Genomic DNA, 25,331 nt, shown 5'->3' with positions numbered 1-25,331 from the left:
TTTGTTGTGTGTGTTATCTAAAGAATCTTTGATCCCCTGGGGGCTCCTTGTTTTTCAACCTCGGAACAGCCGGGAATAAGATGTTGCCTGTAAAACCGAAGAGTCGGGGTGCTGGGCACAGCCTGACCGCCTGCGGCTGCCTTGGAAGCCCGTCCTCCCGCTCAGCTGGGCCCGTGCCTGTCCCTAGACAGGCGTCCGGCAGCACCCAATCCAGGGCAGGCCTGCCGGCCAGTCGTGACCCACAATGCCAGCAGGCCGCAGAGGTCTCAGGCCTGGGGCATGGATTTGGCCCGTGGCTGTTCTCTTTAGCGCACACTTCTTTTTCTGTTGTTTTTTTAGTTTCCAACGTTTTTTTAAAATTGGAGATTTCCCATTTTTTAAAAATCCAGATCTCTGTCTTCTCTTGAAAGATGAGAAACCTGGTAACACTGCCTGTGACGGTCACACGCACGGGACCTGCCCCCCTAGTCACCGCCGCTGCACCCCCAGGCCCGGTCTCAGGCCCATTGCAGCTCGTCTCTCTCTCACAGCCTGCAGCTCCTGACCTGGCCCAGCTAGCGGCCCTGTGTTTCCATCCTCCCTCTGCCAGGCGCCTGGTCCCCGGGCCAGACTCCAGAGTGACGGGGCGGTGGGCAGGGGAGCGGGGCATGAGGTCTAGGGTCTTGAGGGTGAACCCCCCTAGCACAGCCAAGACCTGGCCAAGTCTTAGCATCATTTTTACTCAAGTGTGGAAAACTAGCATTTGGGGGGATTTTCTGAGATCAGGTAGAATAGTGGATGTGATCTGCTTCGTAAACACGTGCCGATTATGTGGGAGTGCGTTGTGCGGCAGGAGCAAGGTAAGGTTGGTTTTTTAATTGAAGGATAGCTGATTGACAGTGCTGTGCCGATCTCTGCTGTACAGCAAAGTGTCTCAGTTACACACATAGAGACATTCTTTTTCTTATATTTTTTCCATTAAAGTTTATCCCAGGAGATTGGCTAGGGTTCCCTATGCTTTGTAGTAGGACTCTGTTTTGAGGATCCATTCTTTTTTTTTTTTTTTTTGCGGTACGCGGGCCTCTCACTGCCGCGGCCTCTCCCATTGCGTAGCACAGGCTCCGCACGCGCAGGCTCAACGGCCATGGCTCACGGGCCCAGCCGCCCCCGCGACACGTGGGATCCTCCCAGACCGGGGCACGAACCCGCGTCCCCGGCTTCGACAGGCGGCAGGCAGACCCTCAGCCACTGCGCCACCAGGGAAGCCCTGGGATCCATTCTTGATGTTCACGTCTCAGGGCCTTGGTTTTCTCATCTGAGAAATGGGGATGGAATATCCCCCTCACAGGAGGGCCAGAGGAGTTGAAGAACGCCAAGGGCAAGCACAGCTCAGTCAAGTCTGTTTCCTTTCCTGTTCCCCCAGTTGAGGGACAGTTTGGGCATGTGTATGGGAGATGGGACATAGGGATGTGGGGTCAGCTCTTGATGCTGAAATCTCAGCCTCTGTGCACAGGCGCCAAATTGAATCTCGGAAACAAGAGATTTGGGGGAAGCAGAAAAGAATAGCTTTATTGCTTTGCCAGGCAAAGGGGGACACAGCAGGCTCCTTCCCTGAAAAACTGTATCGTGTCCCAACCCGGGAGGATTTGAGGAGTTTTATCAATGTTTCAAGGGTGGGGTTGCTGTTAAGATTAGGGTGTGTGCAGGGCTTGCACTCCTCTGATCTGGTCTCAGGTAATCTTGTTGAGGAGCTTCTCTGGTATGAAAAATGCTGACATCTTCCATTTGTTGGGTTTTAATTCTATAATAAATAGCTTAAAGACACTGACATGTGTATCCCCTGAGGTGGAACCAGGACCCTGCCCCCAGGCTGCACTATTGTTTCTTGGCTGCCCCTCCCTTGTCTTTGTATCCCTTTCCTTCCCGGATTAGTGGCTGTTCCAATCTGCCCTTTGGAACTCAGGGAAGGTCATGGAGGCTGGAGTCTGTTCCCTACAAGAAACGGGGGACAGGGGACTTCCCTGGTGGTCCAGTGGTTAAGACTCCGTCCTTCCCCTGCAGGGGGTGCGTGTTCAATCCCTGGTCGGGGAACTAAGATCCCACATGCCGCGGGGCGCAGCCAAAAAAATAAAGAAAAAAAGAAAGAAAAAGCAGGGGACAGAAAAGCTTCTGTGCCCAGGAGCCCCACAGGGTCCTGCTCGGTTTCATTACTCCTTTTTACTTACATAAACCACGAGTCAATCCATTCTCTTTAAACACTTAAAACATTACAGATATGATTTAAGCCTCCAGGGTGCTTTCTCCTGCAGGCCTTTTCTCTTCATTTACATACCTTTTACGCTCCCCTACCCCCGAGAAAACATAGACCTGTGATGACACTTTACATAGTGACACCGCTCCGGCTGTTCACCCTGCAGTGTCCCTGGCACATCTGTATCAGCACGTAGAGAGCTACACGCTACGTAATCTCTATGGTGGGAGTCCTGGCACTGAGGTCCTGATTTTATGCCCTCTTCACTGAAATTGCTTCCTGGTTTCCCCCACTGAGCATCCTCTCGGTTGCCTTCTCAGGATCCGCCTCCCTTCTTCCTGGAGCTCAACCAGATCTCGTTCAGTCTGCTGCTGCTGCCAGCCTCCTCCCACGTCCCCTCCCTTCCCTTGCAGCCTCCTTTCGCCCAAGGCCACCCAGGACCCTGGGCTGAGCGTGAGCTCTGTCCTCTGACTACCTGACCACCCATCCTTCCCTTGGGCCCTTGACCCACTTATGCCGGGGACTTTCCAGATGTGCATGTGCATATATGTGTTGTGTGTGTGAAGTATGTGTGTATGTGTGTACACGTACATGTGTGTGTGTGCACACATACATGTGATCTCCCTGCTTAGTGTGGTCTCACTGCCCACACTGCCCACTGCCCAATGCGGGTCCACCCACCCAAGGAGTAGAATTCAGCCCTTGTTGAATTTTAAAAAGAACCTACTAAAAATAATTATTAATTAATTAATTAATTAAAAAGAACATACTGGTTACCAAAGGGGAGAAGGAGAGGGGGAGGGACAAATTGGGAGGTTAGGATTAACAGATACAAACAACTATACATAAGACAGGTAAGCAGCAAGGATTTACTGTGTAGCATAGGGAATTATACTCAATATCTTGTAATGACCTATATGGAATATGGAAAGAAAAAAAAAGACACGCAGAAACCCCAAAAAACGAATCACTAGGCTATACACTTGAAACTAACACAATATTGTAAACCAGCTATACTTCAATTTACAAAAAAGAACCTACCCGTTCACCTTGTGTCCTCATCGCCACATTCCCACCGCATGGAGTTTCTGTGACAGTTGTGAAGCCACCTGACAGCGCAGGCAGATGCTAGTGGAGCCCCTGGACCGCAGCGCGGGGAGGGCACCGCCTTCAGCCGGCTCCTCAGCCAAGTTCCAGTGGTCACCAGCAGGTGGCAGCAGCAGCCCAACATCTCCGTTTCCTGCTGGTTCATCTGGGTCTCCAGATGTCTGTAGCTCGCTGTCTATCCACGTTTAAGGTTGAGATCAACAAAAGCTTGCTGGGGTGGGGGGGACTTGGCCACAAAGATGATGGTAAAGTGACAACATTTTCAGAGCACTTGCAATGTGCCACGCTGCTCTCCACACTTCACACATATTAACTCTTGGTCTCACAACAGCCCTAAGTATGTCCAATTAATATACCCATTTCATGTATGAGGAAACCAAGGCACAGGAAGTAAAATAATTTCTGCAGGTTGGAAGCTAGTAAGTGGATCTGCTGGCTTCCCAACTCAGGCCGTCCAGCCTCAAAGCCCTCCCCCTTGACAGTTCTTTCTAGGGATGGGGTTTGCTTTGGGATGGGCAGCCAGCATGACGCTGAGAGACCCACAAAATGGCAGAATGCAAAATTTCTTTTCTGGGAACATCACTTTTTAAGAGGAAACCCCTCACGCCTGTTGCCACTATAGATGAAGGAAGATCCCCAGCTGCCCCACAGTGTGAGCAGCAGGGTGGGGGGGAGGGGGGTGTCTCTTGCTCCATTCACAGACTTCAAGGAGGCCCCTATTTTCACTTTCATGTCCCATTCTGGGCCATTTCCAAGTCCAAGGGCAAGTGGGTCCCTCCTGGTTTCAGTCCCCTCCCTCCCCTCTGCCCACTTCTTTGTCAGTCACAACTCTGCCTTTGACTCATTCATTCATTCATTCATTCAGTATTTGTTGAGCACCTGCTATGTGCCAGGCACTATGCTAGGCTCTGAGACCGAGTAGTGGATAAAACAGACAAAATCCCTGTGCTAGTGGGACAGACAGTAAATATGATAAGCAAGTAAAAGACATATGTTAAAAGCACAATAAATGTTATAGAAGGGGCTTCCCTGGTGGTGCAGTGGTTGAGAGTCCGCCTGCCGATGCAGGGGACACGGGTTCGTGCCCCGGTCCGGGAAGATCCCACATGCCGCGAAGCGACTGGGCCCGTGAGCCATGGCCTCTGAGCCTGCACGTCCGGAGCCTGTGCTCCGCAGCGGGAGAGGCCACAACAGTGAGAGGCCCGCGTACCGCGAAAAATAAATAAATAAATAAAATAGATTAAAAAATGTTATGGAAAATAATAAAACTAGGTCTGTAGGGTGCTGCAGTTTTGAGTAAGGAGACTAGGGTCGGTCCCACTGCGAAGGTGACATTTGAGCAAAGACTTGACTCTGCTTGTCTTCCATTCATGTGTTGATGATTCTTGACTGCAGGTGACCCCCTGTCCCAACCCCTTCATTGTGGAGAGTTTATACGCCTTTCTCCTTTGTTCTTGGTGTCATGATCTCCCCGGAGGGGAAGTACACGCGCTCACTCTGCCATCACCCACGGAAGGCCCGTTCTGGGTTTTGTTTTTGTTTTTTTTCAGCCGTGCAGTGCGGCATATGAGATCTTAGTTCCCTGACCAGGGATCAAGCCTGCACCCACTGCAGTGGAAGCATGGAGTCTTAACCACTGGACCGCCAGGGAAGTCCCCTGTTCTGTGTTTTGATGGTGCATCTGGAGGGACCACAGTTGGGGTGGGCTGTGACGGGCTATCCTGCATGCAGTGCCGGCAGCGGCCCAGGCAAACCGAGTCCCCAGATGGGTGGGAGGAGGGGGGAAGAGGCTCTCCCTCCAACAAGGGGCCAAAAAGGAGCCGAGGATGCAGAGTGGAGAGCACGGACTCCGGGTGACTGGGCGAGTCACTGCCCCTCTGGGCCTCTGTTTCCCCAGCAGTAAAATGAAGGGCCAGGTCCAATTTGCACCCTCTCCCTTCTTCCCAGAGTAGATGGTCCGGGACACCCAGAGAGCATCCGACGCTGAGACTTTGCAGTAACTGATGGGGAAATGTCTGGAAGCTAGAGTTCTTGGGTTCTTTAAATCCTAGCACAGGGCAATGTCAGCTTCAGGGTATTTCTCTGGGAAGGAGACTGGAGAAGGGCTGGGACCACAGCACTTTCCTCATCTGACCCAGAGGCCAGCTGAAGGTGATGGCAGAGAAGCACATACACATTTAATGTCCCTGTTCTCATCCTCCCTTTTCATCCCCAGAGTCAGCCGAGAGGCTGACTCCTGCCCCACATTACAAAAGAGGAAACTGAGGTTCAGAGACAGCGAGCGACTTGCCCAAGGTCATTCATGATACACGACGGAGCCTGGTCCTCAGGTCCCTTTGAATGTGCTCCTTCCTTGGGATGGGAGGACAATCCTCACTGCAGGGATGAGATGAGAATACTGTCTACTACAAGTGACAAACCCATCTCAAACATGCTGAAGCAAAAAAAGGAACCTTACAGCTCATTGATTCAGTCAGGATAGGCTGGGTTATGCCGTGGAAACAATCAGCCCCCAAATCCTAGCAGGTTAGAATAAAAGATTTCTTTCTTGCTCACAATACGTGTCCATCACAGGTGAACTAGAAGTTCTGCTCCACATCTCCCCACTCGAGGCCCCGGGCTGAGGGAGAAGCCACCATCTCACACATCACTGGTCACCGTGGCACAGAGGAGCACTCTGAAGGGCATCACGACGGTCAGTTCCATGCTCTGGTCCAGAGGTGAGACTTACCACTTCTGCTCACCACTCATTGGCCAATCCTGGTCATGTGGTGCCATCTGACCACAAGACGGGGCAGAAGGCCGAGAGCTGGAGACACTTGGTGAACAGTATGACTTCCATACTCGGGTACCTCAAAAGTCCAGGGGGAATGTAGTTTCAGGCATGGCTGGACCCAGGAGCTTAAGAGGATATTACCAGGAGTATACGCCCACTTCCCAGCTCTGCTTTCCAGTGTGTTGGCCTCATATTAGGTGAGTTGTTTCTTCCTGGTGCCCCCCCCCCCCCAGTCCCACCACCCAGCAGCTCCAGGCTCAGTCTAGCCCTGCAACTGAGCAGTCCCAGCAGGAAAAGCGTGCAGACCAGCTTGGTCACATGTCTGAGCCTGAACTGGCCCTGAGGCCAGGAGGATAGAATACTCTCTTGGCCAGGCCTGGGTCACTCCCAGAGCTGGGGTCAGCCACCCCAACGATGCTGTGAGGGCAGAAGCACAGGCACCCACAGGTGTTTGCTGAGAGTTTCTTCGCCCCTGACCTAGGTGCCTTCCAGCAGAGCAAGGTGAGGACAGCTGGACTTGGGATCAGGAGCCCAGAGTCCAAGTTCTGACTCTGACATTTAATTGTGTGTGACCTCAGGCAAGTCAGCGGCCCCTTCTGCACCTTCATTTGTCAGATGGATACCCTGCCCCTTGGAGCCTGCAGATGGAAAAGGGCTGGGTCAGGAACAGAATGTGGCATCCTCCTGCCTCTGAAGACAGGGTCATTAGCAATTCTGGCCTGGACTCTGGGTGACAGGGAACTGCCTTCCCCAGCCCCATGTGTTCAGGGCTCAGTCACCCCTCCAGGCCTTCGCTCAAGCTCTTCCCTCTGCCTGAGTAGCTGGTGTCCCTAACAACTCCTATTCATTTTTCAAAGCCCAACAAACACCACCTCCTCCCTGAAGCCCCCCAGGGCCTTCCTGCTGCCTGTCTGGGCTCCAACCCGTGGTGTGCCGGGTCTGCCTCATACCAGCTAGGAGAGTTGATTGTAAACATCTCTTCCAACCCCATGTTTAAAGCCATCAAGTTGGTAGCTTGAAATTGACTGTGGTAAAAGTGTTCACACCATGGAAATAAGCAAACACTGCAAATCAGGCTTTATTGAGGGCCCACTAGGTGCCTGACGGGGGGTAAAGCCGTGAACAAAAGAGGCAAAGTTGTTGCCTTCATGGAGCTTAGGTTTGATATTTCATCCTTGTCTCTAGCAACTGTTTATCTCCATCCATCTATCCAACTGCTCTTCCTTCAAGCATTTCACCATCCTTTTATCCATCCATCCACCCACCAATGTGCCCACTTGTCCATAAATCATCCATCCACCGTGTCCTACTAATCTGGCCTCCCAGGTGGGCCAGTTCCTGTCTCCGTTCTGCACCCACATTTATGAGCTGGGTCCCCTTCAAAGACAGAGCTGGTGAGGAGCCACGTCTGGCCCAGGCCAGAGCCCCATCCCCCCGACCCCCGGCCTGGCATCAGCCAGTGTCCCAGGTGTCCCCTCCCCCTACTCCCTGGCCCAGAGCTGTGTGTGCTGGAGAGAAAGCTGAGCTGCTTCCACGGGGAGCCTGGGGCTCACGGGGTGCCTGGAACCTGTGGCCTCCTTGAGGGTGTGAAAACCACAGCACACCTTGACCCAAGCGTCTCCAGGGTGACGGTGGGGGATGGTGAGGGCTGCTCACACCTGCAGGAGCTGTGGTTTCACACTTGAGCTCCCATCCGAGCCTCACGCCTTGATCCCAGGTTAACAGTCCCACTAATCAAGACCCTCAATGTTCTAGAACTTTCAGAACCAAAGAATCCTGTATTCTCTCAGTGACTTCTTCCAACATCCCCTTTTATAGAAGAGTCACAGAGAAACCATCAGCAGGGTCGACAGCTGAGCCCTCGTCCAAAAGCAGAGACAAGCCAGGGCTTCAGGCATCACCTGGCATGCAGCCTGGCCTTTGGGGAGGACCACAGGCCAGGCAGGTCCAGGCCAGGGTAGGGATTCCCCTCAGGGCTCTGAGAGCCCGCGGCTGAATCAGACTCTGCTCCTTTAACCCTGCTTCCTGGCCTCGGAAACGCAGCCTCTGAAGGTGAGCACCCTTAGGAGGAAAATGATCTCTTCTCTTTCTTTCTTTTTTTTTTTTTTTTAAGTATGAGTTGTATGCAATACGCAGCACCAATATCGAGCTCCTGTCCAGAGCTGACGTTCAATAAGGTGCCTTCAAAACGTCACAAACAAGTATTTTCTTAGCATCTTAAATTCACATTTCAGCAGTTTCTCCGACAAATCATCAAAAAGAACTTGACTTCCTCCAATTCCCCAGGACAAGCAAGGAAGATGCCAGGGGATCAGGACCACCGTGCCATTGCTGCCGAGTCCGGCCTGCGGCCCTCCCCAGTGTGAGTGCCAAGGGGAGCGTCCTCTCGCTGTATCCCAGCACCCGCATGTACTCAGTAAATGTGCTCAATAAATATTTCTGGGGTGCATAAAGGGAACAACAAAATGGGCAGCAGGAGGCAGAAAAAGAAATCTTGGCTGGTGAGGGGCTGATTCGAAGAAACTAAGCTGATTTTAAACCTGGAATCCCCCAAGTGCCCCTCCGCAGGTACCTGGGCTGTGTCTGGTTTCTCACTCCCACCCACCTCCAGCACAAGCCTTGGTCCTGGCCGCAGAAGGAAGGAAGCTGACGTGTTTTGAGAGTCTGGGCTGTACCCTGTACATGGGCGACCTCTCCAATTTCTCCCCAGGGTAGGTCAGGCCGCCCCCATTTTTAAGACAGGAAACTCCAGCCCAGAGAGGGGAAGTGACTCACCCAAGGTGGCACAGCCAGGAGGTGTCAGAGTCAGGATTCAGACCCAGGTCCACTGGCTCCCCCCAAAATCTTCCCACCCCCAGGGTCACTGTGGGCTCGCTTGGTCCCCTTCCCCTCCCCCTGAAAGGCGATAAGGAACAGTCTGGACTTTGTGCGGCTCTGCAGGCAGGACCTGGGGGGCTGGGCTTGGTGTCTGTCCCAGGCAGTGCCCTGGTCTCGGCACGTGACCCGGGGGTCACCCACGTGCCTCGGAGGGAGGGAGGCTGTCATCACGTGCCCACAGACACACGTGCGGCTCACACTCGCGCACGCAGGAAGCTCACGTGCGCAGGAAGCTCACGTCGGCACAGACACACGAGTGGCCTTGGGAATATGGCAGAACCACAGCCGAGCTCCGTGTCCACAGGCACGCAGGCTACTCCCACGCGCAGCCACGCCAGTGGGCACCTGAGCCCCAGACATGCACTGTAAACACGAGGCTCAGGGGTCCCAGCCGGGAGACCAAGGGCTGCAGGCCTCGTTACACCTCAGCCCAGGTGACCCTGTCCGTGGCTCATGGCTCAGTGGCATGGCCAGCTCTGGACGGCCAGTCGGCCTCACTAGCTGGCCTGGGGCCCAGGCCCTGCAGGTGGAGGGGCCATGACCACCCACTGGCGGAGGTAGCTCCTGGGGGGCCCTTCGTCCCTGGGGCTACTGAAGTCATGCTCCACGGGGCTGCCGCAGTCAGAGTCCACAAAGCCGCTGTCAAACGTGTCCATGTCCAGGCCAGCTGGGGGTGAACCTGCCTCGCTGTCCGACACCCCTCGGGGCGACCCGCCATCCCAGGGTGGCCCGGGGGCCCAACCCTCCTCATCCTTGAGGTGCAGCTTTATCCTGCCAAGGAGGCTGCCCAGGGGGTCCCCCGGCCCGGCAGGGCCACTGGCTGAGACGCAGCCACAGGATAGGACTGTGGCCCCCATGCCCGGAAGCGAGTCCTCCGTGCCCGGGCCAGGCTCCAGGCCGGTGTCCAGGTTCAGGGCTGGGTAGCCGTCATCCCCGCAGGTGCAAGGCCAGGTGCACAGCCCCTCTGCGTCCACCACGGTCACCGTGTCGATGGATACCAGGCCGTACGGCCGGTCCCTCTCCTGGCTGTGAGCTGAGCTGCCCAAGCTGCCGGCGGTGGAGTGGGCTGGGCCCCAGGAGCCCGGCTCAAGCACCCCGTCGGCTTCCACCAGGTCTGGGGGCTCTGGCAGCTCTGTGGGCACCAGCCCCTTGGCTGCAGTCTGCGGTAGGCACCGGCTGTGCATCTCCAGGGACAAGGGCACCCCTGGGCTCCAGGATCTCAGTTCCAGGCTGGAAGCAGTGAAGGGGGTGCCCACCCATTTCTGCGAGAGAGAAGAGGAGGGAGAGTCATGGATGGGATGGGGGACAAGGGGTGGCGGGGGAGCATATCAACAGACAGACACAGAGACAAGACAGACAGCAAGAGAGAAAGAGACGAAGACTCCAGAAGATAAAGAGAGAGATGGGGGTGGGGGGAGTTGAGCACCGTGCTGTGTCCCTATCCAGGGACAGTCCCTGTCGCCGTCCCGGCCTCCCTGGGCCTCAGTCTCCCTGCCTGTAGCAGGGAGCTACGGCCCTCAGCGGCCTGCAGGCACAGACAATCTGCTGCTCGGTGGCCTGGGGTCTGTATGGGTGCGGGTCCAAGATTCCCAAGCTGTGGGGACGAGGGGCGGGAGGCCCTGAGAACTGAGTGACAGAGCCCTCACCAGGCCTTCTGTTTTATGTCCTCGGGGAGATTTCTCGAAACCACGCATTCTTCTGCTTGTGTCCTCACTAGAGTGGACACATGACCAGGGAAGAAACCCCACTTCTTCTGGTCACGGCTGTGTCCCCAGAGGCTCACACAGTGCCTGGCACCCAGTAGGCACCCAAGAAATGTATATTAACTAAATGAATGAATGGAGTGAATCAAGGACCAGCCACTCAGAATAGATAAGGGCTGTGGGGTGACAATGGACTGAGGCAGTTGTCCCTAAACTTTAAGGATCCCCCTGCCCTCACCTGCCAGGGGTCCCACTCATGACACAGGGCCTCCATCCAGTTGGCAGAGAAAATCCCTGAGAACCAAAATCTCCCAGTTTTGAGCCTACTCCATCAGAAAACTCCTCTCAGAACCCTGCTGAGGCCACTACCACTGATTTGAAGTCACTTCTCAGCTGTGTGGCCTTGAGCCAGTTACTTACCCTCTCTGTGCCTCAGTTTCTGCATCTGTAAAATGGGCCTGCTAATAGTCCCCACTCCACAGGGTGGTTGTGGGGATTAAATGATAAATTAAATAATATCTGTGGCGCTCCTAGCAGAGTGCCTGGTGCACAGCAAGTGCTGTAAGAGTATTGGTAAAACAAACACAAAATAGATGTGATATTTGAGCTTCAGGGAAAGTGCAGAGGAAAGAGGAAAGGGTTTATCCAATGTGGGCTGCAGCCTAGGCTCCTCCCCTGCCAGGCTCTGAGCCTCAGTCTCCTCGTGGTTCCCCTGGGATGGTGGAGCACACCCTCCCCACTTGCAGGGGCTGCTAAGAGGATGAAAGGGTGGAGGTGAGACAGCGCTCAGTGAGTGCCAGGCAGATGGCATGTCGCACTTCCTGACTTCCAGACTCTGCTGGAGCAGATGGGTCACCACATCCTCTCTGCGGTGACTGCCGCCACCGGGCGGGGGGTGGTAAATAGGCACAGAGAACCCAAGGGCGATGGCGCTGGTAGCGGGGGTTGGGGCCTGGATGGGGCTGGTGTATCTTGCAGGCAGGGCCATATCCTTCCCAGAAGCTGCTCCCTCCCCACCTCCATAGCAAGGGCTTCTACCAAAGGACCAGGAGGCCACTTCGTGGCTCAAGGGACCACCTGGCTCACCCTCTCTCCCAGTTTGGCTCCTTGGGCTGGGAAATGCTGCAGGATCTTGTTTAATTCTTATGCCAACTCTGCCCCACTGGAATTATTTCCTGCACTTTGCATGTGCAGAGACTGAAGCCTGGTTCCAGCCCGGGTCGGGGATCTGGATGCCCCGGGCCTACAGGGTGGGGCTGGCCGTCTAGATGTGTGGGTGGAAGCAAGCTCCCAGACTGAGAGGCTCCCAGGGGCTCATCACGTGGTGGGGACACTCACCTTGAAGTCTCCGCTGTGGCCCACGTACAGGGGCTGGAAGAAGGGCTCTGGGCTGGGCACCTGCACCCACACATTTTTCCATAGCCTGGAGGGCAGAGATGAGGTGAGCCCCCCGCACCTCCCAGAGGGCAGCCGGGCCTCCCGCTCAGAGGCTCCCCAAATGTGTCCTGCGGGAGGCTCAGAGCCTACAAGACACACCCAGGCCCCTCCCTTCCGCCCCTCTGCCCCAGGCCTCAGTGTTCACATCTGTAAAATGGGGCAGCGAGTCTCCTGAAGGTGCTCCAAGTTTAAGGGCTTGGCTGCCTGTTCTCTGCTAAGCCAGTGCTGGCCCCTGAGCCTTGACTTCCTCCTCCACTACCAGGGATGAGCCAACAGCCAATTCCATGGGGCTGCAGGGAGGGGTCAGGAAGTGTAGGCACAGCGCCAGGCACCCCAGCACCCAGAGACTGGTCTGCAACACCCTCTGTGATTCGCAGGCTTCTCTGCCTGGAACAGGGTATGCAGGGCCCCCGCCCAGTGTCTGCCACTTAGCAAGGGCTCAGCCCCAGCCAGCAGCATGCACGAAGGCCAGGGGAGCTCAGGTTTTATCAATGTTTTTAATCAGCATCAGCCCTTCTCTGGACGGCCACGTTCAGCAGAAACCCAATACATAAAGAGATAAAAGCAAAACCTCTGGTGCTGAAGCAGGATTGTCAGGGGGGTTATTCCACCAGCCCTTAACCCCCACCTGGCGGCCCCTCCTGACCCTCAGGACTCAAAGCTTAGAATTCACTGGACAAGATCACAGCTGAGGTCACTGTTACGAGCACAGGTCAAAATTCCTTCTCCTCCACTTCACTGCTGTGTGACTTTGGGCAAGTTCCTAGACAGCTCTGTGCCTCAGTTTCCCCATTTGTCAAATGGAAGTAAATGCCGTGTATCAAGCTCATCTGGCTGCTGTGAGGGTTAAGCATGTGCTCCACACAGTGCCCAGTTTAGTATCACCATCACTGTCATTACTATTGTCATGGTGACAGGTGTGTCCTCCAGTCCCGGCCCAGGCTGAGCCCCTCCCTGCCACCCTGTTCCCTGGCCTCACCTCCAAGCCTGATGGATCTTCGGGCCTAAGATGACAAGGATGAGGCATACGAGGACCAAGATGGGAAGCAGTTGAGGGTACAAGTCTCCCTTTATCTCTGGGAAGGAAGAAAACACTGGGTGAATTTGACCAACCTCTACGAGAGGCCACCTGGGCTGGGTGTGGAGGGCACTGGGTCTGGGCTGGAGTGGAAGTGGGTGGGAAGGCTGCTGGTGCCTCGCGGTGGGATGGACCTGGCTTCAACTCCTGCTCCCACCCCCACCCTAGGCAAGTGATTTCATCTCTCTGAACCTCAGTTTTCTCATCTGCAAAATGGGGATAATAATTCCCACTTCACAGATACATTAGGAGGATCAAAGGCCCCGCCAGGAGAGGCACCTGGCACCCAATGCAGGGCCTGGCAAGCAGGGGCCCCAGAAATGCTGTGGAACAGCTACAAGGGGATGCATGACTGAGTGGGAACCTTCCAGCCGTGCTGAAAATCTCAGGGCTCAGGGCCGCTGCACTAGGACAAGATTTAGTACAAGGAGTGGGTGTCCATCCCTGCTTCACATCTTACCTTCTGGCTGGGTGTGAAAGACGACTGGGTCACTCCACTCGCTCCAGGTCCCCTGGAAGGAGGAGCGAGGCTGGGGCCCTGCCCGCACCTGCAGCTCGTAGCTTGAGCCTTTGTGGAACTCCAAGGGCAGGAGAGAGACGCTTCTCGAATCCACTGAGATCAGCTTTCTCCCTGGACTCTGCCAACCCAGGGAAAGGATGCGCTGGGTTAGGACCGCCCAGGCCAGCCCCCGCCTCCAGCAGAACCACCCTTTACCAGCCCCCAGGAAAGGGGTGGAGTTTCTCCTGGCAAGTCTCCACCCCCTCCACAAGAGTCAGTCTGAGCTCTGGCCACTCCGGTGTGGGCAGCACAGAGCCGTGGGCGCTGCCCTGGCCTTGCCTGTGATACAGTGCTTTGGTCGCTTTCTCTCTGAGCCCAGCTCAGTCACTCACAGCCCCACAGAGGACCCTGCCTGCTGGGCCTGGGAATGTCCCGGGAACAGCAGTGGCCATTCCTGGGCATGTTTAGCTGGCAGCATTCCAGACTTCGGACACTTCTGTAATTCTTCAACAGTGGCTACTTTCAACAGTGGGTATTTCTGGGCGTCTTTAACGACAGGCGTCTTAGCAATGGGTACCTCTGGAAGTCTTCCACTGGGGATGGTCTAAACTATGGCATTTATGAAAATCTTAAACTGGGACCATTCTAAAGGATGGATAATTCTAGAACACTTCAGCTGTGACTGTTCTAAATAGTGGGCCATTCTGGAACTCTCCAACACTCTAAACAAAGAATGCTTCTAGAAGACTTCACCCCGCCCCAATCCTCTGAGGGTCTCACCAGAGCCCAGGGGTCTCCGAGCTTCCTGTACCGCAGCTCATACTGAAGTTTGCCCTTCAGCGCGTACAAATTGTAATCGGAGCTCCAGGAGATGTTATAATGTCCGGAGAAGGTCACCGTCACATTGAAAGGGGGAGATGGCTTGACTTAGAGGAAAAAGCCAGAAAGATAAAATGGGATGAGATTTTGCAGCAGCTGAGAATGACGCTCTCCTTGATGAGATCAAGACTAATGACCCTGAATGACTTGGGGTAAAGCATCCCCTGTCTCTGGGCCTTAGTTTACTCATCTGAGAAATGAGAGATTTAGATGAGTCTAAAGTGGGGGTGCTATGACTCAGGGGGGCAAGAATGCAGACTGGCGTAGCCGGGGGCCGGGGAGCGGGGGGACACCAACGACACCCACTCATTCTCCATTTCTTTTCTAAATGATGGCATCATTTTCTTTTTACGCGGGCCTCTCACTGTTGTGGCCTCTCCCAACTGTGGAGCACAGGCTCCGGACGCGCAGGCTCAGTGGCCATGGCTCACAGGCCCAGCCGCTCCGCGGCATGTGGGATCCTCCCGGACCGGGGCACAAACCCGTGTCCCCTGCATCGGCAGGGGGACTCTCAACCACTGCGCCACCAGGGAAGCCCGAATCACTTTCTTTTAACTCTAGCTTCCTTGAGAAGTCAAAAGACTGTAATTAGCATCACGCTAATTAATTAGCACCAATTATGCTAATGATGGACGTTACCACCTCTGAGTGCCTGCTGGGCTGCTCTACAGCGAGCATTTTGACGCCTGCAGGGGCCCTGAGAATTTGATGTGACTGTTGTCATCTCCCAGACATCTTCTGGAAAGTGCGGGAGCAGAGATCTGGGCCACAACACCACGCCCTCCTGGGCTCTGTGATCCGGCTTGCCATATGCCCCTGTCTTGGGGATCTTAGCTCCTTGGGACAGAGGTTTTGTTCTCCAGGTCAGTGCTGTGTCCGCAGCTCCTAGGACAGAGCCGGCACACAGCAGGCCCTCAAGAGATACTTGTTAAACCAACAAATGAACCTTCCAGGGATTCCAAAAAGGAACTCTGAGGCTACGGACGACTCAGCACCAAGGCCTGCGATGTTCAGGAGGCTGCAGCGAGGGCTTTATTGTCATTGCTATTTCAGCCATGGGTCCTTTGGGACTGGAATAACTGCTAAGCCCTCTCCTATTTTCCCCAGGCCGACGGAGACCTGGTTTTCCACTTCCCTGTACGTCCTGGGCTGGGTGGTGAGGACCAGAGCTGGGGATCAGGGATGGGGTCAAGGATGGGGGCCCAGAGCCCAGGAGGGGGAAGGGAGTAGAACACTGCCCCCTGGCTTCAGGTCCTGGCAGGGAGGGGGAGAGGGAGGGCGCCAGAGAGAAATGGGACTTGGAGCCGCCCTGCGAGGTGGAGGGGCCGTGGAGCAGTTCCTTCTCCTCCGCAGGGGCAGGGGGAGGCTTGCAGTCTGCCCCGCTCACTCAGAGGGGCAAGGGGCCGCCCCTGCTCCCACACCTGGATCTGCATGGCTGAGTGAGCGTGTGCGTATGTGTGCATATGGGCGTGTGTGAGAGAGCGTGGGCCTGTGTCCAGGCTGGCTAGGCCCAGGGCTGCTGGGACACCCGTGCATTTGTCCAAGGGTGGATTTATGAGTGTGCGTGTGAGAGACTCTGGGTGTGTCTGCGTGTGTGTGAACCTTCATTCACACCTTGTGCAGTGCGACACCCACTCAGCGAAGTGGTGCAAACCTGGACCCCCTCCAGGTGACAGACACCCTCTCACCGCCCTGCCCCACCACTGGGAACCTAGGGCCAAAATCCCCCAGAGATTCCTCGCAGAGGCTGGGCCTTCCCGAGGAGGGCAGGACTCTCTTAGCAGTTTGCATTTGCATGCCTCTGAGCACAGGCTTCTCACCCCCTCTGTGGAAATCCCACTTTGGGGACACACACACACACACACACACACACACACACACACACACACTAAAAGCTGCCTCCTGGACCGGCCCTGGGTCTGGACCCACAGAGACAACTTCTTCCACCAGCCAGCACCGCCCCTCCACCCCGCCCCCAGCCTGGAGGGAAATTCCAGGCCTCACCGGAGCTAACGAATGGGAGAAAACTCAGGGAAGTTTTTCTCTTGAGACTCAGTGTCCCCACTTGCCTCATAATGTAGACAGAATCCCTAAGAGTCAGGGTTAAAAGGGCCCTCACTCTACAAATAGGGAACTGGTCCAAGTTCACAGATAGGCAGGGCTGAACCAGAACTGAAGGCCGAGATCCTGGGTCCCAGTCCAGCTCCTTTTCATACCGCGGCTGCCTCTCTTTGGTTAAAGCTCAAACCTAGTTATCAACCCGTCACACCTTAGTAAATATCGGTGCACCTACAGAGCAGAACTCTAAGGGGGAGGTAAGGACATCGGACAGGTCAGCTATGATGGTGGGGGAAGGGGAGCCGTCTCAGGGACCATGTGTCCTCCTCAGCTCTGGGGTCCAAGAGATACTCACTGCTTTTAGCCAGGACAAAGCTGCCGCACTCCTGGGAGTGGTTGCCCGAATGGTCTGTCATGTTGACACTGAAAACGTCGTCGGCCATGTATTGGAACACATCCATATGGCACGTGTACTCTGCATGCGTGGCATTGTGGGTGGACCAGCAGAGGCTGCAGGAGGTGACCTCGTCCTCCAGTTCTCCATATGAGTCTTGCCTTCAAGGACAGAGCAGCCGGTTATGGCTGGAAGCCAGCGGGGCTCAGGGCACAGGGCCAGGACCCCAGCCCAGAATCTTGGGGCTGGGAGGGAGTTGAAGTGGTGCCGGGGGTCACCTGGTCGAATTACCCCTTTCCCCGGGAAGATACTCCTCCCCTGAAGTAGCCCTGATGGATGGTGTCCAGGCTCGGCTTGTATGCCTCCAAGGGACCAGGAACTCACTACCTCATTTAAGGACAGCAGCTTTTAACTTTGGAAATTTGGGCCATTCTTGCCTGGACTGAGCCTAAATCTGTCCCTGTCAGTTCCATCAACTGTATCACTGTCCTACAGAAAGGGTGCTAAGCATTTCAGTTCTCCTTCCTGACCTCCTCTGTCCAACATCTGCTGAATACCTAATAAGTGCTTGTGCTCAGGGCCAAGATAAGAGCCAAATGAACTTCATCCCCTGCTTTGGGTGAACTACCAGGGAGGCTATTGGTATAAGGTTGGGGGAAAATGCTCTGGCTTTTTAACTGCCAGTGGGCAGAAACAGTGGGTTTTGAAGTATGTATAGGAGTTCACCAGATATTTATTTCCCTACCTACATCTTCAGGCTGTGAACATGACCACCCTTGAAGGCTAATATGGATGTGTGGACTCTGTTATTTGCTAAATATTTGCTGGAATAGAAACTTCTGCTGAATAAAGTCTCTCTAAACCTCTTGCACAGCAGCTAGGAGAATCTTTAAAAACTGCCTGTCACCCCCATGCCTAAAACCCTCGGGTGGCTTCTCATCACCCACACAATAAAAGCTGGCCCTGGGCTTCCCTGGTGGCGCAGTGGTTGAGAGTCCGCCTGCTGATGCAGGGGACGCAGGTTCGTGCCCTGGTCTGGGAAGATCCCACATGCCGCGGAGCGGCTGGGCCCGTGAGCCATGGCCGCTGAGCCTGCGCGTCCGGAGCCTGTGCTCCTCAACGGGAGAGGCCACAACAGTGAGAGGCCCGTGTACCGGGGCGGGGGGGGGAGGGGGAAGCTGGGCCTTGCTTACCGCTCATCTCCTTTGCTTGTTGTTCTCTCTCACACTGGCTCACTCTGCTCTGGCCCCACTGACCTCCTCGCTATTCCTCAGACTCATTAGTCTCTCCCTACCTCAGGACCTTTACACTTGCAGTGCCCTCTGCCTGCACTGCCCTTTCCCCAGCTCACTGGCTGCCTCCTTCCCACCCAGAAAGGCCTGCCCCGACCATCCTGGCTAAAGCACACCTTCTCCCCATGTCACTCGCTTTCTACCCAAGGCTCAAGGTTCCTGGACTTTAAAGCACTCATTGTTCTCAGAAAGCATCCTGTTGGTTGTTCACGTTTTTCTTGTCTGTCTCCCCCCGACTCCCCACCTGCAGTAAGTCAGCTCCAGGACCAGCTGGGACCTTGTCTGTCTTAGGCTCTCCTGGGCCCCCAGTGCCTGCAAGTGTCTGGCAAGAGCTATATGTTCTGAAGAAGTAACTGAATGCACGAATGAATGGGTGATGACAGAATGAAAGCCAGCTGTTCTTTATCCTGATCAGCACATTGACAAAGACTCTCCTTGACCAGGCTCAATTCAGGCTCCTCAGAACTCTCTCCTCGACGAGGCCCTGACTTTGGGACTCCCAAGTTCGTCTCTGCATTGTCTAATGTTAGCAAGAATCCTGCTAAGTCATTTTAGCCAGAATCTTCCATCCTTGATATCTGATCGAATTCCTCATCCTCCACCACCCCCAGGTGATGTGGGCTCACCCTGGGCTTCCATTAGCAAGAATCCTGTTAAGTCAGTTTAGCTGGAACCCCCCTTACCCCTGATGTTTCCTCTTAGTATTTTTCCATCCATTGACCTGCTCCTTAGCTATAAATTCCTAATTTTCCTTGTTGTATTCGAGTTGAGCCCAAGCTCTCTTCCCCACACCAAAACCCCACGCAGCGGTCCCTACACCCGTCATTATGGTCTTTTTTTTTTTTTTTTAAAGAATCCCTTATATATTCTTTTTTTTTTAATAAATTTATTTACTTATTTATTTTTGGCTGCGTTGGGTCTTCGTTTCTGCGCACGGGCTTTCTCTAGTTGTGGTGAGGGGGCTCTCTTCATTGTGGTGTGCAGGCTTCTCATCGCAGTGGCTTCTCTTGTTGCGGAGCACAGGCTCTAGGTGCGTAGGCTTCAGTAGTTGTGGCACGTGGGCTCAGTAGTTGTGGCTCACGGGCTCTAGAGCGCAGGCTCAGTAATTGTTGCGCACGGGCTTCGTTGCTCCAATGGCATGCGGGATTTTCCCGGACCAGCGCTCGAAACTGTGTCCCCTGCATTGGCAGGCGGATTCTTAACCACTGAGCCACCAGGGAAGCCCGATCATTATAGTCTTGAATAAAGTCTGCCTTACCATTCTTTAACAAGTGCAATGAAAAAGTTTTCTTTAACAATAGGGACCCATGAATCTTGGAGTCAGACTGCCTGTGTTTGAATCTCAGCTCCACCATTCACTGGCTGTGTGACCTTGGGCAAACTGCATAACCTCTCTGAACCCTAGTGTCCTCGTTTGTTAAATGGGAGTAATAATTGTGAGGATGGGAAGTGATGGTTCATGTGAAGTGTAGCAGGATGCCGGGCATGTATTCAGTGTTCAAAAAAATCATGTGGCAGTCTGGTCATCCTGGGGTCTCAAAACCACAGTCTGGCCTGTGTGGGCAAGAGAGTATGGTCTTTGGAGCCCTGCTCGCTGGACAAGTCTCGTGAGTCCTGCATGGACATCTGTAAGGTAGGCACAGTGATTCCCAGCTCCCAGTCCCAGATCACGGTCAGTGATTCTCAGCTCATGGTGAAACCAAAAGCTGTTGGTGGAAGGGCTGAGAGAGCCCCCAGAAGTGGCAGCCATTATTTTTATTGCTAAACTACCTGCCAGGCACACAGTAGGTCCAACTCCGTCTGTGGCCTCTGGCAGTCCTGCCCCACCCCAGCCCTCCAGGGCTACCCTGAATCGCATCCCCGAGGCTGGCGAGGTCTGGCCACTTACCAGGTGAGGGTGAGCGTGCCAGGGTGCAGGGCCCATGTCTTCAGGATGCAGGTGACCGTCTGGATGTAATCGGTGTAGCAGACGAGGTCTGAGCAGCCCCAGGCTGGAGGGTCAAGGGACACAGAGACCTTGGTTGGGGTGGGGGCTGGTCGGGGTCAGCAGAGCTGATCACCCCCTCACCCCCTTGAGGGCTGGAGGATGACGGGAAGCAGGGGTCCCAGAGCCAGGATGAATATGATGACCCTAGGGCCACTAAGATTAAGGCCTGGAGCAAGGGGGTCCTTGCCACCTAAGAATTCTATTTTTGAGCCCCCAAAGTTGCGAGCTTGGCTATGGAGACAAGACTCTCCTAACGAGAAACATCATAAACTAAGCGGGTCCCCACCCAGCGCCCTCCCCACAAGCCCTGTGTCCAGACACCAGGTCAGCATCCCTCCTGGCCGGCCTCCCTCTCAAGGTGGTGTGTCCTGAACTCCCCGGTTGCTGGGGGAATCTGCACGTCCTGCGAGAGGGATTCGTGTGGTCAGTGAGAGACCACATGCTCCCTCTGTTCCCCGCAGCTGGTCCAAGACAGGACATGGACCTCGGTGACCTGGCAGTGCTTCGAGGGAGCAAGAAACCTTCAGAAAACTGAGAAGCCCTTGGATACTTTTGCCAAGATGTCTGTATTATCCTACTGCCCAAACCATCACCACCACCACCAACCAAGTGACACAGGTATGGTCCCCCTCAGGCAATTTTATTGCAAGATTTAATACTCTCCCAACTCCATCGTTAATTGCTTTACTTTGTTCTAAAAATGTTTGACAAAATCCAGTTAATAAGTTTTAGTTTAGTTTTGTTTTGTAAGATCAAGTGCCAACGCTGCTATTCCCCCTGCCTCCACCCCCCATTATTTACCAGAAATTTGTTCCCCTTTTAAATGGATTCATTCTTAGTGGCTTTTTCCTATTTTTCCTTGACTAATGAAGACCCAGGGGTTAGCAGTACATTCCTCCTGGGTCTCCATCTAGGTCAGAAGCTGGATTTGTAGTCAAGAACACTGTCACTGGAAACGTCCTTTACGTCTACTCCCATCACATTTAACAAATGAGAAAACTGAAGCTCTGAGACTGGGCCACACCTCTTGTCTCGCTCTTGGTCTGGGCTCAGGAGACCCAGGAAAGGCAAAATCTAATCTGTGCTAGTTCTTCACCTCCACACACATGGCGGACACCGCTAATCGATCATGGCCCTCACTCCCTTGGGTGTGGCCTCAGACTCCTTCTCAACACAGTTGAGCGGCTCCAGACAGCCACTACCAAGGGATCTGAGATGTGGAAAGGAATCCTGTTGGAGGAGGAAGTTTCCCTCGGGGAGGAGCACGGGGCCTGTCGGTGGACACAGAGCGGCCCGTTCAGATACTTCGTGGAGAAAAGAGGACTGATTTTGGTAGGACCAAAACCCATGTGGCTGTGTCCTCTCTGAGTTCATCGTATCCTAGTCGTTCTCTTTCAGGGCTCCAGAACTTGGAGAGGAGCTGCCTTTCCTAGGTAGACTCAAGGCCACCAAGGGACAGGGTTTGTCCCGAACTTGTAATGAAACATTGGAGAGGGGACAGTAGTCCCTGAACTAGTGTGGAGGTGGCATCAGGGACCAGAGGGAGTAAAAACCCTGTCACCGGTCACTACCCTGAGCCCTGCGCAGAGAGCCCCCGGGCCACCCCCACCCCGCCCAGGGCTATCACAGCGTGTGGGAGGCAGTGGGAGCCGTGAAAAGTGCACACGTGACTCCCAAGTGCTCTGAGTCGCTATTTGTAAGCTGGAGACACTGGCCCCTCGGACGGGGTGGGGAGGTATTTAGATGATATCACGCCAGAGCAGCCCAGGCGGCCTGCATGTGGCACTCACCCAATAAAAGCAGTTAAGAACACGGGAATCAGGCAGATTTGGGAACCCGTCCCAGCTCTGCCACTGCCCGGCTGTGTGGCCGTGGACCTGCCTCTCACCCTCTCTGAGCCTCACAGGCTGTCGGCAGAAGGGAATGAGGATGCTCGGCCCCCGGGACACAGCAGGGGCTTGTTATTTGTGCTCACGGGGTGGGGAGAGGCAGCGGGTGACCCAAAGGCCCTTTAGAGGCTAGGACAGGATTCTGACCGCTCAGAAAGGGAAAATAAAGGAGACTGACATCTGTTTCCTGATGGAGCTATTTGAGGCTTTGGGTCTTTCGGTAAAAACCGGAGTGAAATGCTTATGAGTCAGCACAGCGGCGGCTGAGGGCACCTCTGTCCCCAGACCAGCTCCCATTCGAGCCTGTGTGCTGTGTCCCACCTCCTCTGGGAAGGCTTCCTGGATCTCTCAGCCCTGACTGCGCCCCCAAGTCTAACACCTGGCCTTTCCCTGCTCGGGTCTCGAACATCTCTCCCTCTGACTGCAACATCTTCTGCTCCTCGGGGGCTTCCTTCTAAGGCTTTGGCTGCTTTTGTCTCCACAGCCAATCTCCCCACCCAGGGAATATGTGTGCTGGCAGTGGATCCAGTGATTGTTGAGAAACATCTCCTAGGAGATGAGGAGAAACTGTGGTTAGATCACAGGCAGGACTTCCTCACGCTGAGAACTGGGAGCCAGCCAAGGCAGAGAGAAGAAGGATGAAGTCCCTCATCCTCCCGCCCCGCTTCCCTGGCCAGCGAGACGTGGAGACCGGGACTCACTTCTGGACAGTGGCGCTCTCTGGTGGGATGGGCTCTAGCTAATGCAGAGATGGCTACTGGACTTGCGCCGGCCACAAGTGGACAGATGCCACAGACTCTGACCCTGTGGCCTCTACCCTGCCCTGGAGCCCACAAGGCCAGCCCGGCCGCTCTCCACCCGCATACCACGGGGCAACTACTTACCCCCCTGGAGCATCAGCAGGAGCAGAGGGGCAGCCCAGCCGCAGAGCATGCTGCCCGCCGGAGCCTGGAAGAGACACACAGGGAGAGGGTGGGCCTGGGGCCTGGGGACCAAGGGGCCCTGAACATCCTCCCTCTGGTCCCCATCCCTCCTTTGGAAGATTTGCCTCAGTTTCTTGGATTTGCTTCTGAGAAACAAGAGTTTGAGGAGCCCGTGGCTGCCCCCAAGGATTCCTGTTCCTTAGAAGTGGCTTCTTTGCCCCCTGGATCCCTCCCCGCTTCTCCCCGCTTCTGCCTGGGCCCCCAGCAGCATCACAAATGAGGGGGATGAAAAGGGGGAAGAGCTCGCTGCTGGTCCACCCCTGCTAAGCCTGTTGATGTAGCACGATGTGCGCATGTTAATCCATCTAGATAAGAAAGAGGGAGGCAGGGAGGGGAAAGGGGCTTGGCGGGCAGAGATCTTGCGTCCTCTTTCTTACAAAACCCCCATGTTGATGTTAGCCCAATTAATTGGCTTCTTAATGAATAGCAAATCCAAGATTAGCCCACAAAGGAGACAGTTCCTGCATACCTAAGATAAGTTTAGCCCAAGAGCGAGGGTTCCTACCCAAATACAGAGCTCCCCCGGGTTAGCCCACCAGCAAGCACGGGGGAACCCAGCTTGACCACACGAAGGTGCCCTGGACACCCTGATCTGCATGAGATGGAGAAGAGACCTCTTTGGAGACCAGAGCCAGCCTGTCCAGGAAGAGCGGACTTTGGTACCTTGGGCAGAAGAACAACCCACCAGGCTGGCAATGCCAGGCTCTTGCTGGTACTTTGTCCATTGCACCCCCAGCTCTGTGTCTACTTGGGGAGGTACCAGCCAGAAGCCAGTGGGTCCCAAGAACCCTACCTAGATAGATCCCATGGACAGGTGTGTAGCTGGAACAGGAGCCCAGAGGGCTGACCCCGTGCAGGGACCAGGTCACACACATGGCTTCTTCCGGACACCATCCCTGAACCCGGCTTCCCCCAGAGCCTACTCTGGCCCCGCTGGGAGCTTCCTCTGAGCTCCCAAACAGGTCACCAGGCAGGCAGTGGTGCAGGGCACGGAGAGGTTCAGCTGCGTGGCTCTCGGCTGGTCACTTCCCCTCCCTGAGCCTTAAAAGGAAAGATGGTAAAGCCTGCTTCCAGGGTTCTTGTGAGGATTCAAAGCCTCCATTTATAGAATCACTGGGCCCCTGGCATAGCCCCTGGCACACAGACACTCAAGAAACAGTGATGGATACAGGCTTTTAAAGCATCAGAATGGACGGACTCCCGGAGTGATCTACCCAAGAGGTCCCCAAATGTCTCATTTTCCAAAAGTTGGCCATATTTGTAGATCATGTGTACTATTATTTATTTAATATATTTTCTATAAACAGACCCTATTAAAAATTTAAATCCAACTTCAACCTAAGCAATAATGCACATAGTTGGGTATTTTTTCCCCATAGCTGTGTATCATTCCCCAGTCAATGATTGTAAAGCATTTGAAACAGTGCCTGGCATATAGCAGATGTTATATAAGTGTTTCTTAAACAAAGCAATCAACTTACCATAAAACAAAATGCAGTGAAATGTAAAAACTAAATACAAGGAAAACAAAAGACAATAATTGAATTTTAGTGAGATACTATTCCCTGCTTAAGACTCTGATGGGGCTTCCCTGGTGGCTCAGTGGTTAAGAATCCGCCTGCCAATGCAGGGGACACTGGTTCGAGCCCTGGTTCGGGAAGATCCCACGTGCTGCGGAGCAACTAAGCCCGTGTGCCACAACTACTGAGCCCGCATGCCACAACTACTGAAGCCCATGCGCCTAGAGCCTGTGCTCCGCAACAAGAGAAGCCACTGCAATGAGAAGCCCGTGCACCGCAACAAAGAGTAGCCCCCCTCGCCACAACTAGAGAAAGCCCGCACACAGCAACGAAGACCCAATGCAGCCAAAAATAAATAAATAAATTTATTTTTTAAAAAAAGACTCTGATGAGTTGGAGATCTAGTTTGCCTTTGTTTAAAAAGGGAGATTAAAGAGTATTAGAGAGGTGTTGAAGACATACTAGCATCAAGCTGAGATTCTCACCCCCTCACTCATCAGAGGATAGAAAGAAATTTGAAAAAGGTCTCACTCTCTCACTAGGGGGTCCAGGGATATTTAACACCATCTTAAACAAGCCACTCAATTCTGGGAAACATCAGCCTTGAATGATGACGTCTTCT

The 25,331-nt window shown here is 54.3% G+C and overlaps 1 protein-coding gene across 1 annotated transcript in view; it reads right to left on the bottom strand.

Moving 5' to 3' along the window:
* Nucleotides 1-7,175: 7,175 nt before the first annotated feature.
* Nucleotides 7,176-25,331, bottom strand: part of IL21R (interleukin 21 receptor) — a 46,975-nt gene continuing 28,819 nt past the window's right edge. The window contains exons 4-11 of the mRNA XM_049699370.1: nucleotides 23,091-23,154; nucleotides 20,219-20,321; nucleotides 17,000-17,199; nucleotides 14,488-14,633; nucleotides 13,669-13,846; nucleotides 13,110-13,206; nucleotides 12,032-12,116; nucleotides 7,176-10,252 (exon numbers count right to left, since the gene is read on the bottom strand). Of these exons, the coding sequence (XP_049555327.1) occupies nucleotides 9,488-10,252; nucleotides 12,032-12,116; nucleotides 13,110-13,206; nucleotides 13,669-13,846; nucleotides 14,488-14,633; nucleotides 17,000-17,199; nucleotides 20,219-20,321; nucleotides 23,091-23,139 (1,623 nt within the window). The 5' untranslated portion in view covers nucleotides 23,140-23,154 and the 3' untranslated portion in view covers nucleotides 7,176-9,487. The remainder of the gene's footprint in view (nucleotides 10,253-12,031; nucleotides 12,117-13,109; nucleotides 13,207-13,668; nucleotides 13,847-14,487; nucleotides 14,634-16,999; nucleotides 17,200-20,218; nucleotides 20,322-23,090; nucleotides 23,155-25,331) is intronic.

The sequence above is a fragment of the Orcinus orca genome, chromosome 16 (assembly GCF_937001465.1).
Source record: "Orcinus orca chromosome 16, mOrcOrc1.1, whole genome shotgun sequence".
NCBI classification, from domain to species: domain Eukaryota; kingdom Metazoa; phylum Chordata; class Mammalia; order Artiodactyla; family Delphinidae; genus Orcinus; species Orcinus orca.
This window is presented reverse-complemented; position numbering and strand designations above follow the sequence as displayed.